At 42.2% G+C, this 27,834-nt stretch overlaps 1 protein-coding gene across 2 annotated transcripts in view; it reads left to right on the top strand.

Annotated features, from left to right (window-relative positions):
• Nucleotides 1-27,834, top strand: part of vwf (von Willebrand factor) — a 99,851-nt gene that overhangs the window by 48,894 nt on the left and 23,123 nt on the right. The window contains exons 26-43 of one of the 2 annotated variants that reach the window (XM_034288295.1): nt 181-348; nt 1,058-1,193; nt 1,346-1,655; nt 2,666-3,848; nt 9,595-9,741; nt 10,100-10,243; nt 10,822-10,965; nt 11,428-11,592; nt 12,999-13,045; nt 13,820-13,882; nt 15,418-15,438; nt 15,933-16,026; nt 17,450-17,697; nt 17,822-18,011; nt 24,574-24,915; nt 25,158-25,396; nt 25,702-25,804; nt 27,466-27,537. In XM_034288295.1, the coding sequence (XP_034144186.1) occupies nt 181-348; nt 1,058-1,193; nt 1,346-1,655; nt 2,666-3,848; nt 9,595-9,741; nt 10,100-10,243; nt 10,822-10,965; nt 11,428-11,592; nt 12,999-13,045; nt 13,820-13,882; nt 15,418-15,438; nt 15,933-16,026; nt 17,450-17,697; nt 17,822-18,011; nt 24,574-24,915; nt 25,158-25,396; nt 25,702-25,804; nt 27,466-27,537 (3,816 nt within the window). Of the gene's footprint in view, nt 1-180; nt 349-1,057; nt 1,194-1,345; nt 1,656-2,665; nt 3,849-9,594; nt 9,742-10,099; nt 10,244-10,821; nt 10,966-11,427; nt 11,593-12,998; nt 13,046-13,819; nt 13,904-15,417; nt 15,439-15,932; nt 16,027-17,449; nt 17,698-17,821; nt 18,012-24,573; nt 24,916-25,157; nt 25,397-25,701; nt 25,805-27,465; nt 27,538-27,834 lie in introns of both variants that reach the window. The other variant, XM_034288294.1, reaches the window with a different exon arrangement.

Genomic DNA, 27,834 nt, shown 5'->3' with positions numbered 1-27,834 from the left:
TGTGTGTGTGTATGTTGGTGATTATGGGTTTGTGTGTGTTTATGGGTTTGTATGTGTGTGTTTATGTGTGTGTGTGTGTGTGTGTGTGTGTGTGTGTGTGTGTATGTTGGTGATTATGGGTTTGTGTGTGTTTGTGGGTTTGTATGTGTGTGTTTATGTGTGTGTGTGTGTGTGTGTTAGCTCTGAGCTGTGAGGACCTGAACATTGCAGCAGAGGTATTAGGGGGAGAGCCATGCCAGTGGAGATACAACACCTGCAGCTCCGCCTGTCCAATCACCTGTCAGCACCCAGAGCCCCTCCCCTGTCCATTTACCTGTCTTGAGGGCTGTCATGCTACCTGCCCCCCAGGTAACAAACAGAGACTCAGATTTACACATACACACACACACACACACACAAACACAGACAAACAGAGACAGAGCAGGTAGACAGACATTGAGACAGACATACAGACACATAAAGAGACAGATGTACAGACAGACACAGAGACTCAGATTTACACATACACACACACACACACACACACACACAGACAAACAGAGACAGAGCAGGTAGACAGACATACAGACACATAAAGAGACAGATGTACAAACAGACACAGAGACAGCCACGGCAGGCAGACAGACATGGAGAGAGACAAACAGACACAAACCAAAACAGACAGACAGATAGACACAGGGACAGACAGGGCAGGCAGACAGACATGGAGAGAGACAAACAGACACAAACCAAAACAGACAGACAGATAGACACAGAGACAGACAGGGCAGGCAGACAGACAAGGAGAGAGACAAACAGACACAAACCAAAACAGACAGACAGATAGACACCGAGACAGACAGGGCAGGCAGACAGAGATGGAGAAAGACTCAGAGACAGACAGGGCAGGCAGACAGACACAGTGACAGACAGACAAGGCAGGCTGACAGACAAGGCAGGCAGACAGACATGGAGACAGACTCAGAGACAGACAGGGCAGGCAGACAGACATGGAGACAGACTCAGAGACAGAAAGGGCAGGGCTGACAACAGTAACCCCTCCCTCTTTGACATTCAGGTCAGCTACTGGATGAGGTGTCCATGCGATGTGTTGAGCCCACCCAATGTCATGTGTGTTACCATGACGGCGAGAGGATCTCTCATGGCAACAAGGTTATCCTGAACCATGATGACCCCAAGCACTGTCAGATATGGTAACCCAGTCTCTAACACACCACACAAATTGGACACACTGTGTGTGTGTTTCTGGACACACACACACCAGAAACACACACAGTACACACATTCAGAAATCATCTGTCTGTTATTTTCTGAAACTGATGCTGTGTCTGTGTTTATGTTCCAGCCACTGTGAGAACAACACTCTGAGTTGTAAAGTTTGTCCCGTCCTGGAGATCACTGTCTCTACAACTCTCCCTGCTGATCTGACGACGCCCACTGCCCTGCCTTTCTCCACGTTGATGCCAGAACATTCATGTGACCGAGCTATGGATCTGGCCTTCCTATTGGATGGTTCAGCAGCACTCAGCGAGGAAGATTTCCTGTCTGTCAAAGAGTTCATCCTATCAGTGGTGGATAGGTTCAGAATGGGCTCTGCTCATACCAGAGCTACAGTTCTGCTGTACCACTCTGGAGTCAAGACATACGATTTACAGGTATACACATATAACTATCATTAAAGGTGATGATAAATAACTTTTTCTTCATTGAAAAAAAAAAAGATTTGTGGAATCCACCAGAAATAGTGGCAATACTGTAAAACTGTAAACAGTTTTAGTTGAGGCTTACTATAACGCAGCTACTGAATGTTGTAGACAGCTATGTGTTTGTCTATCCTGACCCAAAAAACATGCACGGATGCATATTTAGAAAATCTACCAGAAGCAGTTGCAATATAACCGTAAATAATTTTATTTTAGGCTTACCATAATGTAGATACTGAAGGTTATAGCCAGTGAAGTTTCTGTCCATCCAAATGCATACTGTTTTGATTGTGGAGATTCGATGGCGGGACCTAGAGCTTGCAGGTCTTCTCTAACCACCACGCTATTTAACAAGGTCAGTCAGTCATTCACTCAGTCATTCACTCACTCAGTAAGAGACATTCACTCTTCTTGGCCGGCTCCACTTACACGTCCAGCAAAAAGTTGTAAAGGAAGGTTTTTTACCCTTTTATTCCTCACTCAAAACCTTCCTTTTTGACTTTGTTGGAAAGGAAAGAAAAAGATGCAGTGTTCTCTTACATTTTTCCGGTTCTGTGTGTATGGCTATTTTTTCCGGAGCTGTGTGTATGGCTAGAAGTAATACTGATGTTAGTGCTGTTAATGGAGGCTCAAAGAAATGGAGGCTAAAAACATTTAAAAATACAGTTTTTCAGTTTTGTTTAAATATATTTCTATAGATTTTTGGTATGGGGCAGATGTCTAATGTCAATGTCAAAATGCAACTGTAAGATACCTTTCAGATGGTGTAATAATGATCAGATGTCAACATGAAACTCCGACATTGTACACACGGCAAACACCTATATATATATGTATTTATATGCTCTTCTTTATAGCAGTTAGGTTTAAGTGCCTTGCTCAAGGCCATTAGAGATTTTTGGTTACTAGTCCTACACTGTAACCACTTGGCAAAAATGTAACCTATTTCCTGTAATCTTCAGGTTCAGAAGTGGTTGTTCAAGAAGACCGTGCGTGAGCTCCACTACAGTGGTGGAGACGTGGCATTCCTGGACGAAGCTGTGAAGTATCTGGCCATCCACATCTATGACAAGAACAAGAGAGAACATGCTGGCCGCGTTGCCATCATTCTCACAGCCAACATCAACCCCCGACCACTCCGTCGCACCGTTAAGCTGCTCCGAACGAAGGACATCACCACCTTGACACTGGCGCTGGGGCCGGAGGCTAGCTGGTCACAAGTTAATGAAATCACCAAGGCCAGGCCTGACAACAGGGCATACCAACTGAACAGTGTGGCAGAGCTGCCCATTAACTTCCTGGAGGTCACAGACTATCTCTGTACCCTAGGGTTGGAGCCAGAGACCCCCAAACCACATCCTACTAAGCCCAGCTCAGCTAAACTTAACCTGGTTACCACCACCACCAAACAACCCCAACTATTGGAGCCCAACCCCACCCAGCAGATCAGCTTGACATCCTCCACCTCCCATCATGACCTCTCCATCTCCACCCAGCCTGCTAACCTGGCCCTCACAACCACCACCTCCCCCGCTCCTTCTAAAGAAATTACATTTATCCTGGAAGGTTCAGATTCAGTCGGAGAAGTGGGATTTAATAAATCTCTGCACTTCCTGGAGGAAGTGATCTCACAGCTTGCAGAGGAAGACGAGCAATCAGTGAGGGTCACAGTCATACAGTACTCAGTAACAATCACCGTGGAGATAACGCGCTGGGAAATACAATGGCACAGAACCCAGTTGCTACAAAGACTGCGAGAGATCCGCTGGAGGGGCGGAGCCAAGACCAACACGGGTGCAGCGATTAGCCAGACTTTCCAGGAAATTATTACTGACAGGACCTCATCCACCACCCCCCCACTGGTCTTCCTGGTGACAGAGAACCCCCCCACCGATGTGATCACACGCCCACTTTCTCACACACACTCAAATGTGTTTCCTATTGGGGTGGGAAGAAAGGTTACAGAGGTAGACCTGCTGCCCCTCAGTTCCCCACAGCGCCCTCTCATGGTGGAGGACTATGATAGCCTAACCTCTCTGGTCCACAGAGTTGTTAACATCACCAGAACCACCCTTTATCCTCGCTCTCCAACCCTGCCTCCCCTCAAGCCTTCACTGGCCCCCCGACCCACCCTGCCTCCATCAGGTAACACACACAGACACACACTGGTCTTGCAGTGATTTATGATAATGTATAATGTTAACTCTGCACTACATTACACTTTTAAACTGACTGTTACTTCTACACTTGTGACCCTGTATAGGCACTGGCTGGGCCTTGGTAGGCCTGGTATATCCCCTTGGTAGGCCTGGTATATCCCCTTAGTAGGCCTGGTATATCCCCTTAGTAGGCCTGGTATATCCCCTTGGTAGGCCTGGTATATCCCCTTGGTAGGCCTGGTATATCCCCTTGGTAGGCCTGGTATATCCCCTTGGTAGGCCTGGTATATCCCCTTGGTAGGCCTGGTATATCCCCTTAGTAGGTCTGGTATATCCCCTTAGTAGGTCTGGTATATCCCCTTGGTAGGCCTGGTATATCCCCTTAGTAGGTCTGGTATATCTCTGGTACATCCCCTTGGTAGGCCTGGTAAATCCCCTTGATAGGCCTGGTATATCCCCTTAGTAGGTCTGGTATATCCCCTTAGTAGGCCTGGTATATCCCCTTGGTAGGCCTGGTATATCCCCTTAGTAGGTCTGGTATATCCCTGGTATATCGCTTTGATAGGCTTGGTATATCCCCTTGGTAGGTCTGGTATAACCCTGGTACATCCCCTTGGTAGGCCTGGTATATCCCTTTGGTAGGCCTGGTAAATCCCCTTGATAGGCCTGGTATATCCCCTTAGTAGGTCTGGTATATCCCCTTAGTAGGTCTGGTATATCCCCTTAGTAGGTCTGGTATATCCCCTTGGTAGGCCTGGTATATCCCCTTAGTAGGTCTGGTATATCTCTGGTACATCCCCTTGGTAGGCCTGGTACATCCCCTTGGTAGGCCTGGTAAATCCCCTTGATAGGCCTGGTATATCCCCTTAGTAGGTCTGGTATATCCCCTTAGTAGGTCTGGTATATCCCCTTGGTAGGCCTGGTACATCCCCTTGGTAGGCCTGGTATATCCCCTTAGTAGGTCTGGTATATCCCTGGTATATCCCCTTGGTAGGCCTGGTATATCCCCTTAGTAGGTCTGGTATATCCCTGGTACATCCCCTTGGTAGGCCTGGTACATCCCCTTGGTAGGCCTGGTACATCCCCTTGGTAGGCCTGGTATATCCCCTTAGTAGGTCTGGTATATCCCTGGTATATCGCTTTGATAGGCTTGGTACATCCCCTTGGTAGGCTTGGTACATCCCCTTGGTAGGCCTGGTATATCCCTTTGGTAGGCCTGGTATATCCCCTTGAGAGCCTGACCCATCCAGATTGGGCAGCGGTTTTAACATTATTATACTGCATATAAAAAACAAATATAGATTATTTTTCTATTAGGACACATACAATATGGAATCCATGCTAAAAACCGTTTTTTTCATGCTGAACAGTTTGCAGTCTGCTGTTGTATATGTGCAAAATGTGGATTGGATCCAATATTTTGCAGTGGCAGCTCTCTCACTCGCTATCTACTCTGCTGTCACGCGGCCAAGACTTCTGTCCAAATTCTGCCCAAACGTTTCTTTTTATTTCCCTACCCTTTAGGCACAACCCAAGCTATGATATCCTATATAATTAAAAGCAGATGAGGTACATGTTGAATTCATTTTTTAAACAAAATAATTGAGGAAAATGTAGAAGTAGTTCTGTCCCTATAAAAGTCTAGGCAAGTGTAAGGTTGGAAAAGGAAACACATAAGCAAAATGTATTATTCTGCTTTTGTTCATTATTGATTTTATGCTCACAAATCAAACACAGGCCATAAGAAAAACATGCTAAAGGGTGTTCTGTAAAATTTTATATTTTTGTCATTCTCGCTGTATGTCTCAACTCCAGTTATTAAGAAAATAATAACCTCTTGAATAGGATGAACACGGAGCTTGCAGACATTTCTGCCGCCCAACTGCCAACATATTTCTCCATACGCTTCTGCTTGTGATGCTATGTGACTTCTACAAGATCGTTTAAAAGAAAAAATTGTCACTGTTTATATTTTCAAGATTTATTTTCATTGTCTTCTCAATGTTAAGGTAAAAAAAAAATATTTTGATAATTTTTCTTAACGAAATGGATGGATTTGCTAAATGTTATAAAGTCATTGAACATGTGCAATTGCAGATTTTAACTGAAAAAACTGTGCTGCTTTTTCATAATTGTTGCGCAGCTGAAATGTAGCACACCGACAAAACACAGCCCTAATCTGTGTCATCATTAACACCACCTGAAGTACAGTTTTCGCATGTTCCTCCTCAACACAGCCCTCATCTATGTCATCACTATCACCACCTGAAGTACAGTTTTCGCATGTTCCTCCTCAACACAGCCCTCATCTGTGTCATCACTATCACCACCTGAAGTACAGTTTTCGCATGTTCCTCCTCAACACAGCCCTCATCTGTGTCATCACTATCACCACCTGAAGTACAGTTTTCGCATGTTCCTCCTCAACACAGCCCTCATCTATGTCATCACTATCACCACCTGAAGTACAGTTTTCGCATGTTCCTCCTCAACACAGCCCTCATCTATGTCATCACTATCACCACCTGAAGTACAGTTTTCGCATGTCCCTCCTCAACACAGCCCTCATCTATGTCATCACTATCACCACCTGAAGTACAGTTTTCACATGTCCCTCCTCAATCTAAAAATGTATTCTCACAAATATAGGACATTGCAGACTATCTGAGAAAATAGTTTTCATCTTGGTATTAAGACTTCCCCTGGCTTTGGTTTGCGGTTTATCCACTGATGAGATCTAGGCTTGCCTGTATGTAATCCCTAAACGTAACTGTACAGAAAATGCTACAACGAGTAAAAACATCATTTTGATCTATTTGTTATTTTTAAAAGTAGCAGCCGCAGCAGGAGACAACATTGGCCGAAGACAACACTCCTCTTCCTCAAAGTGCAGTGAAAGGACCAAATTGGCTATTATTGGAAAATTACAAATTCAATCATTGAAATTATTCATTCAAATCAAATAGATTTTATAGGCCTCTCTTGAGTATTTTTTTTTATTAAAATAGGAATATGTATTGCAGTACTTTGTCTTCTACAATAAAGACCTTGGGAAAAGATGCAGGTGCATTAAAAATGTGCCTTATTGAAAGCCCAGAAAAGTGAATAGCTTGAAACATGTTTTTATTTTTATTAGTAATTTTTATTGACTCTCATTCAAAATTGCTATTTTTAATTGTTAGCACTAGATACAAATAACAGTCTACCGCAACAATTGAATTGTGTTCCGAGGATAAACTCTGAGGTTCCCCGGCCCCCTAGTGGTCCCCCAGAGTGGTGCCCCGGCCCCCTAGTGGTCCCCCAGAGTGGTGCTCCGGCCCCCTAGTGGTCCCCCGAAATGTTGCGTTTTGCTAGTGTCCTTGTCACTACTGGTAGTATGAGGCAGTACCTGCAGCCCATTCAGGTTGCACAGGTAGTCCAGCTCCTCTAGGATGGCACATCCATATGTGCCGTCACAAGAAGGTTGCTGTGTCTCCCAGTACAGTCTCAAGAGCATGGAGGAGATACCAGGAGACGGTTATGTTACTCGAGGAGAGCTGGACAGGGCCATAAAAGGGCATCAAACCAGCAGCAGGACCGGTATCTGCTCCTTTGTATGAGGATAAACAGGAGGAGCACTGCCAGAGCCTTACAAAATGAACTCCAGCAGGCTACAGGTGGACATGTTTCAGATCAAACTGTCAGAAATAGACTCTACGAGGGTGGCATGAGGGCCCGACATCCTCTAGTGGGACCTATGCTCACAGCCCAGCAGCTCAATTGATCTTCGCCAGAGAACACCAGAATTGGCAGGTCCGCTATTGGGGTCCCATTCTCTTCATAGATGATAGTAGGTTCACAATGAGCTCATGTGACAGACGTGAAAGAGTGTGCAACATCATCCAGCATGACCGGTTTGGCGGTGGGTCAGTGATGGTCTGGGGAGGCATATCCTTGGAGGGTCACACAGACCTCCTGGGCTAGCCAACGGTACCCTGACTGATGTTAGGTACCGGGATGAAATCCTCAGACCCATCGTCAGACCTTACACTGGTGCAGTGGGCCCTGGGTTCCACCTGGTGCAGGACAATGTCCGGCCTCATGTGGCCAGTGTGTAGGCAGTTCCTGGATGACGAAGGCATTGATGCCACTGACTGGCCCTTACGTTCCCCAGACCTGAATCCAGTTGAGAACCTCTGGGACGTTTTGTATCTGTGCATCCGAAACCGCCAAGTAGTTGATGATGTTGGTTTCCATTGACCGTTGTTACGACATTTTGCTCTCAATGGCCCTCATTTATCAAAAGTGCGTACACCAAATGTCCAGCGTACACCTGGCGTACACCCAAAACCACGGTGACTTTGAGATTTATCAATATGGACGTTGGCGTACGGCACTCTCAAATCCTACGCCAGCTCAGGAGGTGGTGTACGCACGTTTTGAGTTAGTACGGAAATGCGCAGAAAAAAAAATCCTAATGCACTGACAAACTAAGAGATATGATATATTATGACCCACTGTAAAAAAAAACAACAACATAATTACAAACTTCAGTGTTTATTTTTGTGCAACATGGACTTCAAGGTTTAATTTGTGTGACTTGACCAAAGCATTTGATTTATATGTATTCCTTCAGATGCGAGCCTGTGCGCTTTACATGACGTTTCAGGGTTAGGCCCGGCAGTTGCGCACGGACTGGGTTCAGTAATAAAGGCTTTTAATGACCAAAATATAATTCAGACTGACAAAATAATAAAAATGACATTCTTCTTCTTTTAAATAATAATAGAAATAATAATAATAACGACATTCTTCTTCTAAATAACAATAAACGTCATTAATAATAAATATCATGAAATAATAAGACGAATATTACAAATTGTCATGCAATTATTAATGTGAATGAATGGTACTCCACATCACATCATCATCTTTTATTCCGCTTTTTAAACTGCCAAATAAAACACTTTTATTTCTTTCTACCTCCCTGGTGATCGTCTCAATCTCCACGTCAGAAAAGTTTCTCTTTTTTGTCGTCTTCTGTGTGGCCATGGCGTAAAATGAGGGCGTGGGGGAAGAGGAGACTTGAATATATAGGGGCGTGTTATTCTAATAACGATCGTTTTCAGCCGCGGCATTTATCAAGGGCAGGTATTGCGTACACCTGGATTCTAAAGGTACGCACAGCTTCATAAATCAGGCGGTGAGAGGAGTGTAAGCAAAATCTTACGCCAACATATACGCCCTTTTCTACGCAAGAATGATAAATGAGGGCCAATGAATTTCACAAAGTACAGTAAAGATCTTCAATATCATTCGTTCATCGAGACCCAATGTGTGATTTAAGAGTTACTTTATTTTTTTGAGCAGTGTGTTTTTTAACTACAATTAGGGTTAGGATTAGTTATATTTTGTAATTATTTGAACAGGGTTAGGATTAGTTATATTTTGTAATTATTTGAATAGGGTTAGGATTTGTTATATTTTGTAATTATTTGAATAGGGTTAGGATTTGTTATATTTTGTAATTATTTGAATAGGGTTAGGATTTGTTATATTTTGTAATTATTTGAATAGGGTTAGGATTAGTTATATTTTGTAATTATTTGAACAGGGTTAGGATTAGTTATATTTTGTAATTATTTGAACAGGGTTAGGGTTAGTTAAATTTTGTAACTCACATCTCTTCTTTCTGTTACACTCCTTTGGAATTATTCTACAATCTTATTGGTTGATATTGACCTCTGACCCAGTGCCATGCAGGAAACCAATGGACATCCTGTTCCTGCTTGGAGGCAAGGCCAGTGTGGGTCCAGACACTGACAGGCAGACGGAAGGCGAGACAGCGTTTGAGGACATGAAGACGTTTGTAAAAGCCTTCATCAACAGTGCTGACATTGGTATGACTACACGTCATTTACAACACAGCTCTCATCACCCAATCACAACGCAGCTCTCACCACCCAATCACAATGGGTTAGGATTACGCTTTTTACACAATTGCAATGTTTGAGGAAAATAAGCATATTGGATCAAAGTGGCCACATGACTTACATTATATCATGCAAAACAATACAAAGAAAACATTAGCTCAAGTCATGGCGACATGGATGCTATTTACCAGATGTGGTGCCAATTGGTCCAGCCAATTGGCACCACATCTGGAGAAGCAGATGTTGAAACAGAGCCTGTAGAGACTGATAGTGGTGAAGGGACTCTCATTAAGGTGACCCTTGTTTGCCTTGAATGTGTTTCCAGGTCGGAATGGGATCCAGGTGGGTGTGTTTACATATGGAGAGACCAGCAGAGTGGGCGTTGCCTGGAATGAGGAACAGAACAGACCACACCTCCTGACTCTTGTGGACCAGCTGACCAACCCCTCCCACACACACACACCACTGGGTAACACGCTGTGTGGCATGCTTCCTCTACACACACACACCACTGGGTAACACGCTGTGTGGCATGCTTCCTCTACAGACACACACCACTGGGTAACACGCTGTGTGGCATGCTTCCTCTACACACACACACCACTGGGTAACACGCTGTGTGGCATGCTTCCTCTACACACACACACCACTGGGTAACACGCTGTGTGGCATGCTTCCTCTACACACACACACCACTGGGTAACATGCTGTGTGGCATGCTTCCTCTACACACACCACTGGGTAACACGCTGTGTGGCATGCTTCCTCTACACACACACACCACTGGGTAACACGCTGTGTGGCATGCTTCCTCTACACACACACACCACTGGATAACACGCTGTGTGGCATGCTTCCTCTACACACACTTACCACTGGGTAACACGCTGAATATCTCTGACATATAAACACCAAGGTGAAGTGCTCCTTTAAGACACAGTTAACACACTGAGTTAACACACAGCATTCACCGAAACGTACTGTCTAACACACACACAAGTTCACACCTACACATTGTCTGAGGTCACTTTGGGTCTCTTTGACCAGGTGCTGCTCTGCGATATACTGTCCAGATGTCCATGTCTCCCTCTAGTGGAGCCAGAGTGGGCGTGGCTAAGGTGGTGGTGATGCTGGTAATGGATAGATCAACTGACGAGCTGCAAAAGGCCGCTAACGAGGCGCTGACTGCAGGTAAGTGCTGATGTCATAGAGGGCCAATGTTAGTGGTAAAACCAAATGAGAACAGCAAGTTAGTGATGACATCATCAATAACATGCACTACAGGTCAGTAAAAACCCAGAGTGGGCCAGACGGAGTGTCAACGGAGGAAGCAAAACTGTTAAACATTCTCACTCTGTGGACAGTGTGCTAAACTGGTTGACACTGGTTACACGTTCTCACTCTGTGGACAGTGTGCTAAACTGGTTGACACTGGTTACACATTCTCACTCTGTGGACAGTGTACTAAACTGGTTGCCACTGGTTACACATTTTCACTCTGTGGACAGTGTACTAAACTGGTTGCCACTGGTTACACATTCTCACTCTGTGGACAGTGTGCTATTCTGTTTGTTGTAATAGTTTCCTATTCACAAATCTCAATGACATCATAATAATAACTACAGGTTAGTGATGACATAACTCTGTTATTAGGTGTATCTGTGTTCCCAATTGGAATCGGACATGGTTACAACCGAGCTGAACTGCACATGCTTGGTTCCCATGGCAACCAGGACAACACCCTCCACCTGAACAGCCTGGAAGAGCTTATGATGCTACTAACACTGGACAAGAGCTACGTAGACCGTCTCTGTAGAGGTACAACCACACATACAACCCCAACCACTGGAGCTACCCAGATCCTCTGTATAGAGATAGAACATAACCCTAATCATTAGAGCTACCCAGACCCTCTGTGTAGAGATAGAACATAACCCTAATCATTAGAGCTACCCAGACCCTCTGTGTAGAGATAGAACCACACATACAACATAAGCCTAATCATTAGAGCTACCCAGACCCTCTGTGTAGAGATAGAACATAACCCTAATCATTAGAGCTACCCAGATCCTCTGTATAGAGATAGAACATAACCCTAATCATTAGAGCTACCCAGACCCTCTGTGTAGAGATAGAACATAACCCTAATCATTAGAGCTACCCAGACCCTCTGTGTAGAGATAGAACATAACCCTAATCATTAGAGCTACCCAGACCCTCTGTGTAGAGATAGAACATAACCCTAATCATTAGAGCTACCCAGACCCTCTGTGTAGAGATAGAACATAACCCTAATCATTAGAGCTACCCAGACCCTCTGTGTAGAGATACAACCACACATACAACATAAGCCTAATCATTAGAGCTACCTAGACCCTCTGTGTAGAGATAGAACATAACCCTAATCATTAGAGCTACCCAGACCCTCTGTGTAGAGATAGAACATAACCCTAATCATTAGAGCTACCCAGACCCTCTGTGTAGAGATACAACTACACATACAACATAAGCCTAACCACTGGAGCTACCCAGTCTGTCTTTGTAGAGATAGAACATAACCCTAATCATTAGAGCTACCCAGACCCTCTGTGTAGACATAGAACATAACCCTAATCATTAGAGCTACCCAGACCCTCTGTGTAGAGATACAACTACACATACAACATAAGCCTAACCACTGGAGCTACCCAGTCTGTCTTTGTAGAGATACAAACTAACCCTAACCACTGGAGCTATGCAGACTGTCTAGTGATAATAATATTACAGGTGATTGTGGAGATAATGATATTGATAATATTAATAAGGGTGATTGTGGAGATCATCATTTTGATAATAATAATACTGGCGATAGTGGAGATAATGATTGTGATAATAATAATAATACTGGGGATTGTGGAGATAATGATTGCGATAATAACAATAATATGGGTGATTGTGGAGATAATGATTGTGATAATAACAATAATATGGGTGATTGTGGAGATAATGATTGTGATAATATTAATATGGGTGATTGTGGAGATAATGATTGTGATAATAATAACAATAATATGGGTGATTGTGGAGATAATGGTTGTGATAATTATAATAATACTGGGGATTGTGGAGATAATGGTTGTGATAATTATAATAATACATGTGATTTTGGAGATGAAGATGGTCTTGATGATTATGGTGATGATTATAGTGATAATGTTAATGATGATGATTGTGTTTCTTCTCAGCTGGTCCACCTGGGGTGTGTGTGGATGATGATGGGAACCAAAGGAGGGTGAGCCATTTAACCATATATTGGTGTGTTAGTGAGTTTGGAGTAGGCTTGAAGATATGTCTGCTTCCAGAACTCTTCTATTTCTCTCAAAGACACTCATACGTTGTGTGTATTTTGTCTCAGCTTGTAAAGCTGTCTGGTAACTTACCATTTTTCTGTCTGCCTGTGTTTTTGTGTTTCTGTGTTTCCATGTATCTGTCTGTCTGTGTATTGGTCTGTCTGTGGCTGTCTGTCCATGTGTCTGTTTGTCCATCTGCGTTTGTGTATTTGTGTCCATGTGTCTGTGTGTCTGTTTGTCCATGTGCTTGTCCATCTGTGTGTAATCATTTGTCTGTCTGTCTGTGGGCCTGTTTGTCCATCTGATTGTCCATCTGTGTATGTTCATTTGTCTGTCTGTCCGTGTGTTATGTCCACGTGTCTGTCTGTCTGTCCGTGTGTGTGTCCACGTGTCTGTCTGTCTGTCCGTGTGTTATGTCCACATGTCTGTCTGTCCGTGTGTTATGTCCACGTGTCTGTCTTTCTGTCCGTGTGTGTGTCCATGTGTCTGTCTGTCTGTCCGTGTGTTATGTCCACGTGTCTGTCTGTCTGTCCGTGTGTGTGTCCACGTATCTGTCTGTCTGTCCGTGTGTTATGTCCACGTGTCTGTCTGTCTGTCCGTGTGTTATGTCCACGTGTCTGTCTGTCCGTGTGTGTGTCCACATGTCTGTCTGTTTCCACTTATCTGTGTGTCTGTCTGTCTGTCCATCTGTTTTTCTGCTGGGTTCATATATGTAGCCTGGTGAGTCTTGGCTGCTTCCAGATGGCTGCCACTCTGTCCTTTGCAACCCTGGTGGAGCGGTGACGGTGCAGAACCACAAGGTAAATATGTGACGGTGCAGAACCACAAGGTAAATAAGTGACGGTGCAGAACCACAAGGTAAATAAGTGACGGTGCAGAACCACAAGGTAAATATGTGACGGTGCAGAACCACAAGGTAAATAAGTGACGGTGCAGAACCACAAGGTAAATATGTGACGGTGCAGAACCACAAGGTAAATATGTGACGGTGCAGAACCACAAGGTAAATATATGACGGTGCAGAACCACAAGGTAAATAAGTGACGGTGCAGAACCACAAGGTAAATATGTGACGGTGCAGAACCACAAGGTAAATATGTGACGGTGCAGAACCACAAGGTAAATAAGTGATGGTGCAGAACCACAAGGTAAATAAGTGACGGTGCAGAACCACAAGGTAAATATGTGACGGTGCAGAACCACAAGGTAAACCTGTGACGGTGCAGAACCACAAGGTAAATAAGTGACGGTGCAGAACCACAAGGTAAACGTGTGACGGTGCAGAACCACAAGGTAAACGTGTGACGGTGCAGAACCACATGGTAAACGTGTGACGGTGCAGAGACATGTGGTAAACGTATGACGGTGCAGAGACACAAGGAAAATGTGTGATGGTGCAGAGACTTTTGGTAAATGTGTGATGGTGCAGAACCATGTGGAAAATATGTGACGGTGCAGAACCACAAGGTAAATAAGTGACGGTGCAGAACCACAAGGTAAATATGTGACGGTGCAGAACCACATGGTAAACGTGTGATGGTGCAGAACCACAAGGTAAACCTGTGACGGTGCAGAACCACATGGTAAACCTGTGACGGTGCAGAGACATGTGGTAAACGTATGACGGTGCAGAGACACAAGGAAAATGTGTGATGGTGCAGAACCATGTGGTAAATATATGACGGTGCAGAACCACAAGGTAAATAAGTGACGGTGCAGAACCACATGGTAAATATGTGATGGTGCAGAACCACAAGGTAAATAAGTGACGGTGCAGAACCACATGGTAAATATGTGACGGTGCAGAACCACAAGGTAAATATGTGACGGTGCAGAACCACAAGGTAAATAAGTGACGGTGCAGAACCACAAGGTAAACCTGTGACGGTGCAGAACCACAAGGTAAACCTGTGACGGTGCAGAGACATGTGGTAAACGTATGACGGTGCAGAGACACAAGGAAAATGTGTGATGGTGCAGAACCATGTGGTAAATATATGACGGTGCAGAACCACAAGGTAAATAAGTGACGGTGCAGAACCACATGGTAAATAAGTGACGGTGCAGAACCACATGGTAAATATGTGATGGTGCAGAGACGTGGTAAACGTATCACGGTACAGAGTCATATGGGAAATGTGTGACGGTGTAGAGCCACATGGTAAATAAGTGACGGTGCAGAGACACAAGGTAAATGTGTGACAGTGCAGAGACACAAGGTAAATGTGTGACGGTGCAGAGACACAAGGTAAATGTGTGACGGTGCAGAGACACAAGGTAAATGTGTGACAGTGCAGAGACACAAGGTAAATGTGTGACGGTGCAGAACCACAAGGCAAATAAGTGACGGTGCAGAGACACAAGGTAAATGTGTGACGGTGCAGAGCCATGTGGTAAATGTGTGACATGCAGAACCATGTGGTAAATCATATAATTTTTATCGTGGAGATTATGATTATTGTGTTGTTCATAGATTATTATTGTAATGATCATACATATTAACATTATTTTATTGCTCATGTAGACTATAATTAATGTATTGGTCATATAGGTTATTATTGTATTGATCATATAGCTTATTATTATTGTATTGTCATATACATTATTATTATTATTATTATTATTATTATTATTATTATTATTGTATTGTCATATACATTATTATTATTATTATTGTATTGTCATATAGATTATTATTGTGTTGGCTATATAGATTATTATTGTATTGATCATATAGGTTATTATTGTATAGGTCATATAGGTCATATTATTATTATTATATTGGTGATATGGGTTAATACTGAATTGATCATATGATGTACCATCCAGGTGAACTGTGATCGCCTGGAACCTCCAGTCTGCATCAGCTACATGAGTCCAGTCAGAGTGGAGGAGACCTGTGGTTGTCGATGGGACTGCCCCTGTTAGTGTACACATATATGTTAAATAAACACCCACTTATTACACACACATGCCTCAAATAAGAACAGTTATTACAGAAACACACACCCGATTCTATGTACACTTATTACACAAACATACTGAACGAACACACGCACTGACTAAACTAACTCATATATTACGCACACATACTAAACACAATCACATGTTAAACACACACGTACCAAGATCACACACATACTGAGAACACAGATTATTAAACACACAAACACTAAACACACACATATACCAAACATATACACTTTATATTTTGGGGTCATTAAGAAATGTCCTTGTTTTTGAAATTATTTATAAAATAACATCAAATTTATCCTAAATACAGTGTAGACTTTGTTCATGTAGTAAATGACTATTGTAATTGGTAACGGCTGATTTTTTTATGGAATATCTACATAAGTGTACAGAGGCCCATTATCAGCTACCATCAGTCCTGTGTTCCAATTGCACATTGCATTTTCTAATCCAAGTTTATAATTTTAAAAGTCTAATTGAGCATTGATCATTTTAAAATTATGTTAGCACAGCTGAAAACTGTTGTGCTTATTAAAGAATCAATAAAACTGACCTTCCTTTGACTAGCTCAATATCTGGAGTATCAGCATTTGTGGTTTCAATTCCAGGATATTGGCTTTCTATGCAGAGTTTCAAAGAAATACTTATATCTGAGACTGGCGAATCAAACAAAAATATTAAAATGCGCAAAAGAACACAGACACTGGACAGAGGAAGACTGCAAAAAAAGTGTTATGGACAGATTAGTTTAATGTTTGAGGTGTTCGGATCACAAACAACAACATTCATGAGGTGCAGACCAAATGAAAAGATGCTGGAGGAGTGCTTGGTGCCATCTGTCAAGCATGGTGGAGGCAATGTGATGGTATGGGGGTGCTTTGGTTGTGGTAAAGTTGGAGATTTGTACAGGGTAAAAGGGATCTGAAGAAGGAAGGCTATCACTCAATTTTTCAATGCCATGCCATACTCTGTGGACGGCACATGATTGGAGACAATTTCCTCCTACAAGAAGAGGAAAGAAGAAGCTCCAAACTAAGCAAGAACTATTTAGGGAAGAAGCAGTCAGCTGGTATTCTGTTTATAATGGAGTGACCAGCATATTCACTGGATCTCAACTCTAGTGAGCTGTTGTGGTAGCAGCTTGACTGTATGGTTTGTAAGAAGTACCCATCAAGCCAATCCAACCTGTAGGAGGTTCTTCAGGAAGCATGGGGTGAAATCTATTCAGATAACTTTGTCAATGTCTATATTTCCTTTTCATTTTGATGTATTTCTTATTCAAACTATCATGGAAAACAAGGACATTTCTAAGTGACCCCAAACTTTGAACAGTACATATTCTGAACACCCATGAACATCTCTGTTCCTTTCAGGTGTGTGTATGGGCAGCTCAACCAATCATGTGGTGCGGTTTGACAGTCTGGCTCTGAAGCTGGATGGGGAAGGGATATGTTCTTACACCCTGCTGACAGTTGCTGGGGGCAAAATGGTCATAGGGGGCTCAGAGGTCACTTTGCACATGGGTACCTGCCAAGGGTCAGCTAATCACAACGACATCTGCATGAAGGCCATGGAGGTCACACATGGACTGAGTTCTGTCCTACTGAAAGACGACATGACGGTGAGCTGGTAGCTGTATTTCAACTGTGTGGGTGAGTGGGAGCTATTTACTGTGTCAATGACGTGTGTCTGTTCATGGTGTGTGTGTGTTTGTGTGTTTTGTGTGTGTGTGTGTGTGTGTGTAGGTGACGGTGAATGGAGCCCCAGTGTCTATGCCATACCACTCCAGGCAGGTGGAGGTTATGAGGTTTGGAGAAGTGATGTTTCAGCTAAAATCAGTGGAACACGGATACATCCTGGCATTTACCCCCCAGAACAATGAGTTTACACTCACACTCAGCTCTTCATCGACGAACCACACTGCTGGACTCTGTGGTACAGACACACACCCATACACCGATAAACAAATACAAACACAAACTCTCACACATTAACACACACACACAATCAATCAAATGTATTTTATAAATGCCTTATTACAAAGTGCTTTTACAAAACACCCAACCTGAAACCCCAAGGTGCAAGCAACAACAATATTGATGTACAGTAGCAAGGAAAAACTCACTAAAAGGGGCTGAAATTCAGGAAGAAACATAGAGAGGAACCAGATTCTGAGGGGTGAACAGTCCTCTTCTGGCTGTGCTGGGTAAAATTTTTATAGAGTACTAATTGCAATAATTAATATATGTAGGACAGCTACGGGGAGAGTTATGGGGGCAGCTATGGGGAGAGTTATGGGGGCAGCTATGGGGGCAGCCACGGGGAGAGATATGAAGAGAGTTATGGGGAGAGTTATGGGGGCAGCTATGGGGAGAGTTATGGGGGTAGCTATGGGGAGAGTTATGGGGGCAGCTATGGTGAGAGTTATGGGGAGAGTTATGGGGGCAGCTATGGGGAGAGATATGGGGAGAGTTATGGGGGCAGCTACGGGGGCAGCTACAGGGGCAGCTATGGGGAGAGTTATGGGGAGAGTTATGGGGGCAGCCACAGGGGCAGCAACTGACTCCATCCTAGCTGGAGTGGTGCTCTTCTTTTATCTAGGAACAGACAGGAGTCTCACTACTATAGCCTCACCATGAGACAGGGTGCATTAGATGGCATAGCCAGAGCAGTTTGTATAGTTCTGCCTATTGATACTGTGACTCGTTCCAGGCTGAGAAAAGTTAAACAAGGTAGTTCTATCAATAGCAACCTTATTAAGATAAAGCCCTCCTCTAATTTGGTCATGAATAAAAATGACTGTAATATCTCACATCTCAAAATGGGACTCGTAAATGTTAGATCCCTTGCTTCAAAGACAATTGCAGTAAATTCATTAATCACTGTTCATAAACTAGATGTTAATGGCCTGTGTGAAACATGGCTAAAGCCGGATGAGTTTACTGCCCTAAATGAGGCCTCTCCTCCTGACTATACTAATGATCATATCCCCTGTGCAACCCTGAAAAGGGAGTGTGTTTTATAGTTTTATTCATGAAAGCTAACCAAGTTGATTAATCGTTTTTTCATAGCTACTATTTACAGGCCCCTAGGCCACACAATGTTCCTCAATGAGTTTCCAGATTTTCTTGTCTAACCTTGTAGTCATGGCAGATAGTATTCAGATTTTTGGCAATTTCAAAATACATATAGAAAAGTCCAATGACCCTCTTCAAAAGGCTTTGAATGGCATTATTGGCACAGTGGCTTTTGTCAAACATGTCTCAGATCCAACACACTGCCACAATCATATCTTAAACTTAGTCTTATGGGGATAGATTTCTATAAAGAATTGCATAAATATATTCAGCAAGTCAAAACACAATGCAACTATCAAATAAAAATTGCTGTCAAAATATGTGCATATAGTTTCTCAAACACATGTCAAAATCCCAAAACAAGTGATGAATCATAAACAAAAAAAGGAAGATTAGCAAATAAATGTTGAATTATGTTTTTCTGAATGTCACAGATTTGTAACTTGCATTACATTTATAAATGGCCTTACATATATGTGAGTTGCTCCTCATATTTGTGAGTGGCATTTTACGATCAGTTTTATATGGGATCCAGATTAGGACCTATTTAGCCCTGGTTGTACACCTACAGCTCCGGAAAAAATTAAGAGACCACTGCAAATTTTCCTTTCCAAAAAAGTCGAAAAGGAAGGTTTTGAGTGAGGAACAGAAGGGTTAAAATTAAGAGACCACTGCAATTTGAACCCTTCAGTTCCTCACTCTAAAGAAAAAGGTGCAGTGTTCTCTTAATTGTTTTCGGAGCTGTTTATGTTTAAAACGTACCTTCAAAATTACACAGGACATTATTACATTAATAAAGTGTTGGGTAGTAAGAATTATTTATGTTTACACAATTTACAATTCAGCATACTTTTTGATTGTATGTTGCTAATTTCTACAGCTCACCAGCATTGTAATTTAGAAATGATCAAAACATATGTTGACTTTAAAAATGGGGGATGAAAGTCGGTTGCAGGTGATCACCTAGTTAGCTTATTTCTACTCAATCAAGTCACCTGATAGACAATATAATCTGTAGTATATTGTTGTATATTATAGAGAAGCACCAAGTGAGATATTCAATCAATAATAATATTGGTATTGACAATGGCCACTAGATGGTAGCAGAGGACTTGGTTAGGGTTGTCCTGGACAGAATCCCCTTCCTCAGCCTCTTGGTTACTTTCAAATATATGTTCTAAAACATTTTGGGTTGTAAACAAACCGCTATCTTGCAAAACAGAACCGAAAACAGTGTTGGTAATCCCCAATGGAGCTGTGGCTAGGTTGGAGCTGTGGCTAGGTTGGAGCTGTGGCTAGGTTGGAGCTGTGGCTAGGTTGTTGTTTTCCTCTCCACCTCACCCCCACCCCTTCCCATGATTCCTACACCCTAAAGGTCATGTTTCCAGGCATTATGACATAGTAGAAATGCCATTTGTGATTGGGCAACAAGGATCAGACCTACTAACAGGGGATCAGGTGAATTCCCAACTAAGCGACGTGCGTCACGGTGGCCAGGTTTCTACGTTTGCCTCATGCAGCCTGTGATCCCCATAGCAACACACACTATATACGGATCACTTCATTAGAATGTCTAGATATTAGCCAAAGAAAACCGAATAATTATAGCGATTACCGTTCTGGATATTTATGGAAATGTACACTATGCGCTCCATCTACGGGGCCGCGGATCAAGACAGTAAAAACTGTGAAACTAATAATGCATATTGAGTTTTGAAGCGCGTTGGAATTGCTAAACAAAGTTTACAAGTTTTACACAATTTTTGCATCAAAACAGATTGAAACTTAACCGACCTGCTCATCACTTGCATCTTTCAGACTGAAGACCAGATGGCATGAACATTCAAATAGGGCTGATCACAAAGTATTACTAAAAAATAGTACACTAAAAAATCTTATATCAGATAAATAGATTGTATCCACCTGTACAGAACTGTACATTACATTTATTTTAACGCTACTGCAATCCAATTTGTAAGAAAAACATCTTTAATTAAATAAAAGTTTGAGAAACTTTTGACTGCCCACCCCTCTAATGGAATGGTACGGTCTTTCTACAGAACATAGTGTCTTAGTGACTTAGTGACTACCAAAATGCATAACATGGGCTGATAGGATGCGTTACCTTTTCATAGGGATGGGAAACTGAGACTTTCTGAACCATTGAGGCTCGTTTAAAAAAACAGTTTCCAACACAATACACAGCAGGGACAATCTGCTGGACAAAATGTAGATTTAGGTCAGGGTTTTGATTTAGACGTATTGTCTTTGGCCCGGAGCGGTGTATTCAAGGTAATGGTAAGGATGAATGAATAATGAAGACCATTAAAAAGGGTCAATAAAACATGAATTTGTGGAGGGAGAAAGTTCAACAAAATCGTAGGCTATTACCCACCACAGGAAGAATCAAACCTTTGACCATGTGACCAGCAGTCTGGAGTAATACATTTGCACCCCAGTAGTCTGGAGTAATACATTTGCACCACAGTAGTCTGGAGTAATATATTTGCACCACAGCAGTCTGGAGTAATACATTTGCACCCCAGTAGTCTGGAGTAATACATTTACCCCAGAGTAGTCTGGAGCAATACATTTGCACCACAGCAGTCTGGAGTAATACATTTGCACCCCAGTAGTCTGGAGTAATACATTTGCACCCCAGTAGTCTGGAGTAATACATTTGCACCCCAGTAGTCTGGAGTAATACATTTGCACCCCAGTAGTCTGGAGTAATACATTTGCACCACAGCAGTCTGGAGTAATACATTTGCACCACAGCAGTCTGGAGTAATACATTTGCACCACAGCAGTCTGGAGTAATACATTTGCACCACAGCAGTCTGGACTAATACATTTGCACCACAGCAGTCTGGACTAATACATTTGCACCACAGTAGTCTGGACTAATACATTTGCACCACAGTAGTCTGGAGTAATACATTTGCACCACAGTAGTCTGGACTAATACATTTGCACCACAGTAGTCTGGACTAATACATTTGCACCACAGTAGTCTGGAGTAATACATTTGCACCACAGCAGTCTGGAGTAATACATTTGCACCACAGTAGTCTGGAGTAATACATTTGCCCCACAGCAGTCTGGAGAAATACATTTGCACCACAGCAGTCTGGAGTAATACATTTGCACCACAGTAGTCTGGAGTAATACATTTGCTCCCAGTAGTCTGGAGTAATACATTTGCACCACAGTAGTCTGGAGTAATACATTTGCACCACAGCAGTCTGGAGTAATACATTTGCACCACAGTAGTCTGGAATAATACATTTACACCACAGTAGTCTGGAGTAATACATTTGCACCACAGCAGTCTGGAGTAATACATTTGCACCACAGTAGTCTGGAGTAATACATTTGCCCCACAGCAGTCTGAAGTAATACATTTGCACCACAGCAGTCTGGAGTAATACATTTGCTCCCAGTAGTCTGAAGTAATACATTTGCACCACAGTAGTCTGGAGTAATACATTTGCACCACAGTAGTCTGGAGTAATACATTTGCACCACAGCAGTCTGGAGTAATACATTTGCTCCACAGTAGTCTGGAGTAATACATTTGCACCACAGTAGTCTGGAGTAATACATTTGCTCCACAGTAGTCTGGAGTAATACATTTGCACCACAGTAGTCTGGAGTAATACATTTACACCACAGTAGTCTGGAGTAATACATTTGCCCCACAGTAGTCTGGAGTAATACATTTGCACCACAGTAGTCTGGAGTAATACATTTGCCCCACAGTAGTCGATGAGTAACTTTGGTATTTGGTTATTTGTGCACTGTGGGGTGTTGTGTTCTGGTTTGAAAAGAACTTGGTCAAATGAAGCTTCGGACGTCATTGATCACGTGATAGTATACTAAAATATCTTTCCGTTTTACCCAGAATACCCTTATATATTTTATATTTACCCTTATATATTTTTTTGTAAAGCACATTGAATTGCTTCGATGTATGAATTGTGCTATATAAATAAACTTGCTTGCTTGCTTTTAGTCACATTAATATAATTTGAAAGATTGAGACATTTTAGTCAACGAAATGCCCTTTTAATCTCATTTTAGTCAAATTACAGTTATTGCCTAATTAACCTATAGTAGCCAAATTATATCACCATTTAAAATATAGTAGCCTAAACATATCACCATATCAAATATAGTAACCAAAATATATCACCATATCAAATATAGTAGCCATAATATATAACCATATCAAACATAGTAGCCATAATATATCACCATATCAAATATAGTAGCCATAATATATAACCATATCAAACATAGTAGCCATAATATATCACCATATCAAATATAGTAGCCATAATATATAACCATATCAAACATAGTAGCCAAAATATATCACCATATCAAATATAGTAGCCATAATATATAACCATATCAAACATAGTAGCCATAATATATCACCATATCAAATATAGTAACCAAAATAAATCACCATATCAAATATAGTAGCCACAGTATATCACCATATCAAACATAGTAGCCATAATATATCACCATATCAAATATAGTAACCAAAATAAATCACCATATCAAATATAGTAGCCACAGTATATCACCATATCAAAGATAGTAGCCACAATATATCACCATATCAGAGATAGTAGCCATAATATATCACTATATCAAAGATAGTAGCCATAATATATCAGCATATAAAATAAGGCTAATGGGATGGATCATAATGTTTCATTAACAATGTTGATATTGCCTACAATTAGACCTATTCTTTAAAATTTAAAGCACAGCGTTGTGCATATTATCAGTGTGAAATATCAGAAATGTATTAAGCCAGTGTAAAATGCATATTGTACACGCGTTATTGTTTGTGCTGTTTAATTCAAATGGATTTAAATACCAGTTTGTAAGAAATGTGAGAACGAGGGGAGAACAGATGATTAAAAAAATATTTTGATAGTTAATTAACAAATTAGGGTATACTCACGTCTCCAGGCACCACACCAAGGTTTCAGCAGAATAGAATACTTGAAATTGCTCCCATTCCTCTTTCTATACTAGTTAGAGCCAGTTTGCGCTTTTCTGTGAAGAGAGTAGTACACAGCATTGTACGAGATCGTGCAATGGAATTTTCTTGCATGGAATAGCCTTCATTTCTTAGAACAGGAAAAGATTGACGACTTTCAGAAGAAAGTTATTTCTGGCCATTTTGATCTTATAATCAAACCCACAAAAATATTAGATTTTCTTTCAAAAACAAGGACATTTTCAAAAACAAAAACATCCAAACCTTTGAATAGGAATGTGTGTAAGACACATTGTAATAATGCAGGCACACACACACAAACACATGCACATACTAACACTCAAACTCAAACGTTAAGTCATTTAGATAGTAACTCTTTCTATTGTGTGTGTGTCAGGGTTGTGCGGTGAGGAGACGGTTAAGCGTCTCTCTCTGAGAAATGGCAGCTTGACCCTGGACCCAGCCCTCCTGCTCTCTGATTGGTCTGTGCCTGGTGGCGAGGGTGTGTGTGTCCCGCGACGTTCCCCAGTGTGTGTTTATGGAGCATCGAGAGCGTGTGAGGTTCTGCGCTCAGAGGTGTTCTCCTCCTGTCACACACATGTTCCCATCATGCCTTTCATCACGCGCTGCCAAAAGGAAGCCTGCCAAGAGACGGATGTATGTGATGTTATTTCCTCCTACACACACCTCTGCCGACAGAGAGGCCTTTGTGTTCACTGGAGGAGTTCCCACCTCTGTCGTAAGTCTAACCCCTGACCCCTGACCCTAACACTCTGCTGACATAGAGCACTATGTGTTTACTGGAGGAGTTCCCACCTCTGTCGTAAGTCTGACCCCTGACCCTGATCCATGTGTGTCTGTGCGTGTGTGAAGCAATGCACTACCCCAGTACCATAGAGTAGTAACTGTGTGTTTGTGTGTGTGTAGCGATGCAGTGCCCCAGTACCATGGAGTAGTAACTGTGTGTTTGTGTGTGTGTAGCGATGCAGTGCCCCAGTATCATGGAGTATGATGCATGTCGAATGGGGTGTGTGGAAGACTGCAGCAGCATCAACCTCTTGCCTGGTGACACAGGGGTTTTCAGGGGTAACAAGAGCGCATGCATGACCACGCCGACAGAGGGCTGCTTCTGTCCGCAGGGCACTGTGCTCCTCGGAGGAGAATGTGTGTCACCAGATGTGTGCAACCAGTGTGTTGACCAGCATGGACACAGACATCAGGTGAGGAACACACTCACATGCCCATACAACAATTCAATAGCATGTCTTGAGCAAATTTGAATGAACTAAATTAATTAATATCTGAATAAAAACTAGTATAGCAAACAATGATTCCAAAAGATGGACATCTACTTCTGTCTGGTATTTTGGGGGTAAAGAGATTTAATAGACATGGAAAATGTCTACGTACATAGATTAGTTAACATTGTAGGTAAATTATTTTAGTTTCAGAAACAGAAATGTATATTGCCCTTGAAAGATAAACTCTGAGACTGTTTATCTATTTTTTATTGTTTTACATGTAGTATTTACACACTTGGGTGCCAGAGGATAATCACTGCCAGATCTGTATGTGTCTGGATTATCAACGTATCAACTGTACTGCCAAACCCTGCCTCGATGCTAAAGGCAAGGACACACACACAACTAACAAAAATCAACTATACTGCCAAACCCTGCCTCGATGCTAAAGGCAAAGACACACACACAACTAACAAAAATCAACTGTACTGCCAAACCCTGCCTCGATGCTAAAGGCAAAGACACACACACAACTAATAAGAATCAACTGTACTGCCAAACCCTGCCTCGATGCTAAAGGCAAAGACACACACACAACTAATAAGAATCAACTGTACTGCCAAACCCTGCCTTGATGCTAAAGGCAAAGACACACACAACTAACAAAAATCAACTTTACTGCCAAACCCTGCCTCGATGCTAAAGGCAAAGACACACACACAACTAATAAGAATCAACTGTACTGCCAAACCCTGCCTTGATGCTAAAGGCAAAGACACACACAACTAACAAAAATAAACTGTACTGCCAAACCCTGCCTCGATGCTAAAGGCAAAGACACACACACAACTAACAAAAATCAACTGTACTGCCAAACCCTGCCTCGATGCTAAAGGCAAAGACACACACACAACTAATAAGAATCAACTGTACTGCCAAACCCTGCCTCGATGCTAAAGGCAATGACACACACAACTAATAAGAATCAACTATACAGCCAAACCCTGCCTTGATGCTAAAGGCAAAGACACACACAACTAATAAGAATCAACTATACAGCCAAACCCTGCCTTGATGCTAAAGGCAAGGACACACACAACTAACAAAAATCAACTGTACTGCCAAACCCTGCCTCGATGCTAAAGGCAAGGACACACACACAACTAACAAAAATCAACTGTACTGCCAAACCCTGCCTCGATGCTAAAGGCAAAGACACACACACACAACTAATAAGAATCAACTGTACTGCCAAACCCTGCCTTGATGCTAAAGGCAAAGACACACACAACTAACAAAAATCAACTTTACTGCCAAACCCTGCCTCGATGCTAAAGGCAAAGACACACACACAACTAATAAGAATCAACTGTACTGCCAAACCCTGCCTTGATGCTAAAGGCAAAGACACACACAACTAACAAAAATAAACTGTACTGCCAAACCCTGCCTCGATGCTAAAGGCAAAGACACACACACAACTAACAAAAATCAACTGTACTGCCAAACCCTGCCTCGATGCTAAAGGCAAAGACACACACACAACTAATAAGAATCAACTGTACTGCCAAACCCTGCCTCGATGCTAAAGGCAATGACACACACAACTAATAAGAATCAACTATACAGCCAAACCCTGCCTTGATGCTAAAGGCAAAGACACACACAACTAATAAGAATCAACTATACAGCCAAACCCTGCCTTGATGCTAAAGGCAAGGACACACACAACTAACAAAAATCAACTGTACTGCCAAACCCTGCCTCGATGCTAAAGGCAAGGACACACACACAACTAACAAAAATCCACTGTACTGCCAAACCCTGCCTCGATGCTAAAGGCAAAGACACACACACAACTAACAAAAATCAACTGCACTGCTTGATCCTGCTTCAATGCTTAAGACAAGGACACAAACACACACAATTAATAAATATCAATTACATTGCTCGATCCTGCCTCGATGCTAAAGACAAGGACACACAACTAAAAAACAAATTGTTGCCCTGATTGTTTCATGAAATGGTTTCTATGTGTCAATGTGTAGCTCCAGTGTGTGGTCCCTGTGAGGTTCTGAGGGAGAAGAGAGAGTCCAAGTGCTGTCCGGAGTATGAATGTGGTATGAACTGAAGTATTAAACAACATTGCACAACAATACACAACACTATAATACACATCACTACCAAACAATACACAACACTATAATACACATCACTACCCAACAATACACAACACTATAATACACATCACTACCCAACAATACACAAAAATATAATACACATCACTACCCAACAATACACAACACTATAATACACATCACTACCCAACAATGCACAACACTTTAATACACATCACTACCCAACAATACACAAAAATATAATACACATCACTACCCAACAATACACAACACTATAAT

Source organism: Esox lucius, chromosome 19, assembly GCF_011004845.1.
Source record: "Esox lucius isolate fEsoLuc1 chromosome 19, fEsoLuc1.pri, whole genome shotgun sequence".
Taxonomy (NCBI): Eukaryota; Metazoa; Chordata; class Actinopteri; order Esociformes; family Esocidae; genus Esox; species Esox lucius.
This window is presented reverse-complemented; position numbering and strand designations above follow the sequence as displayed.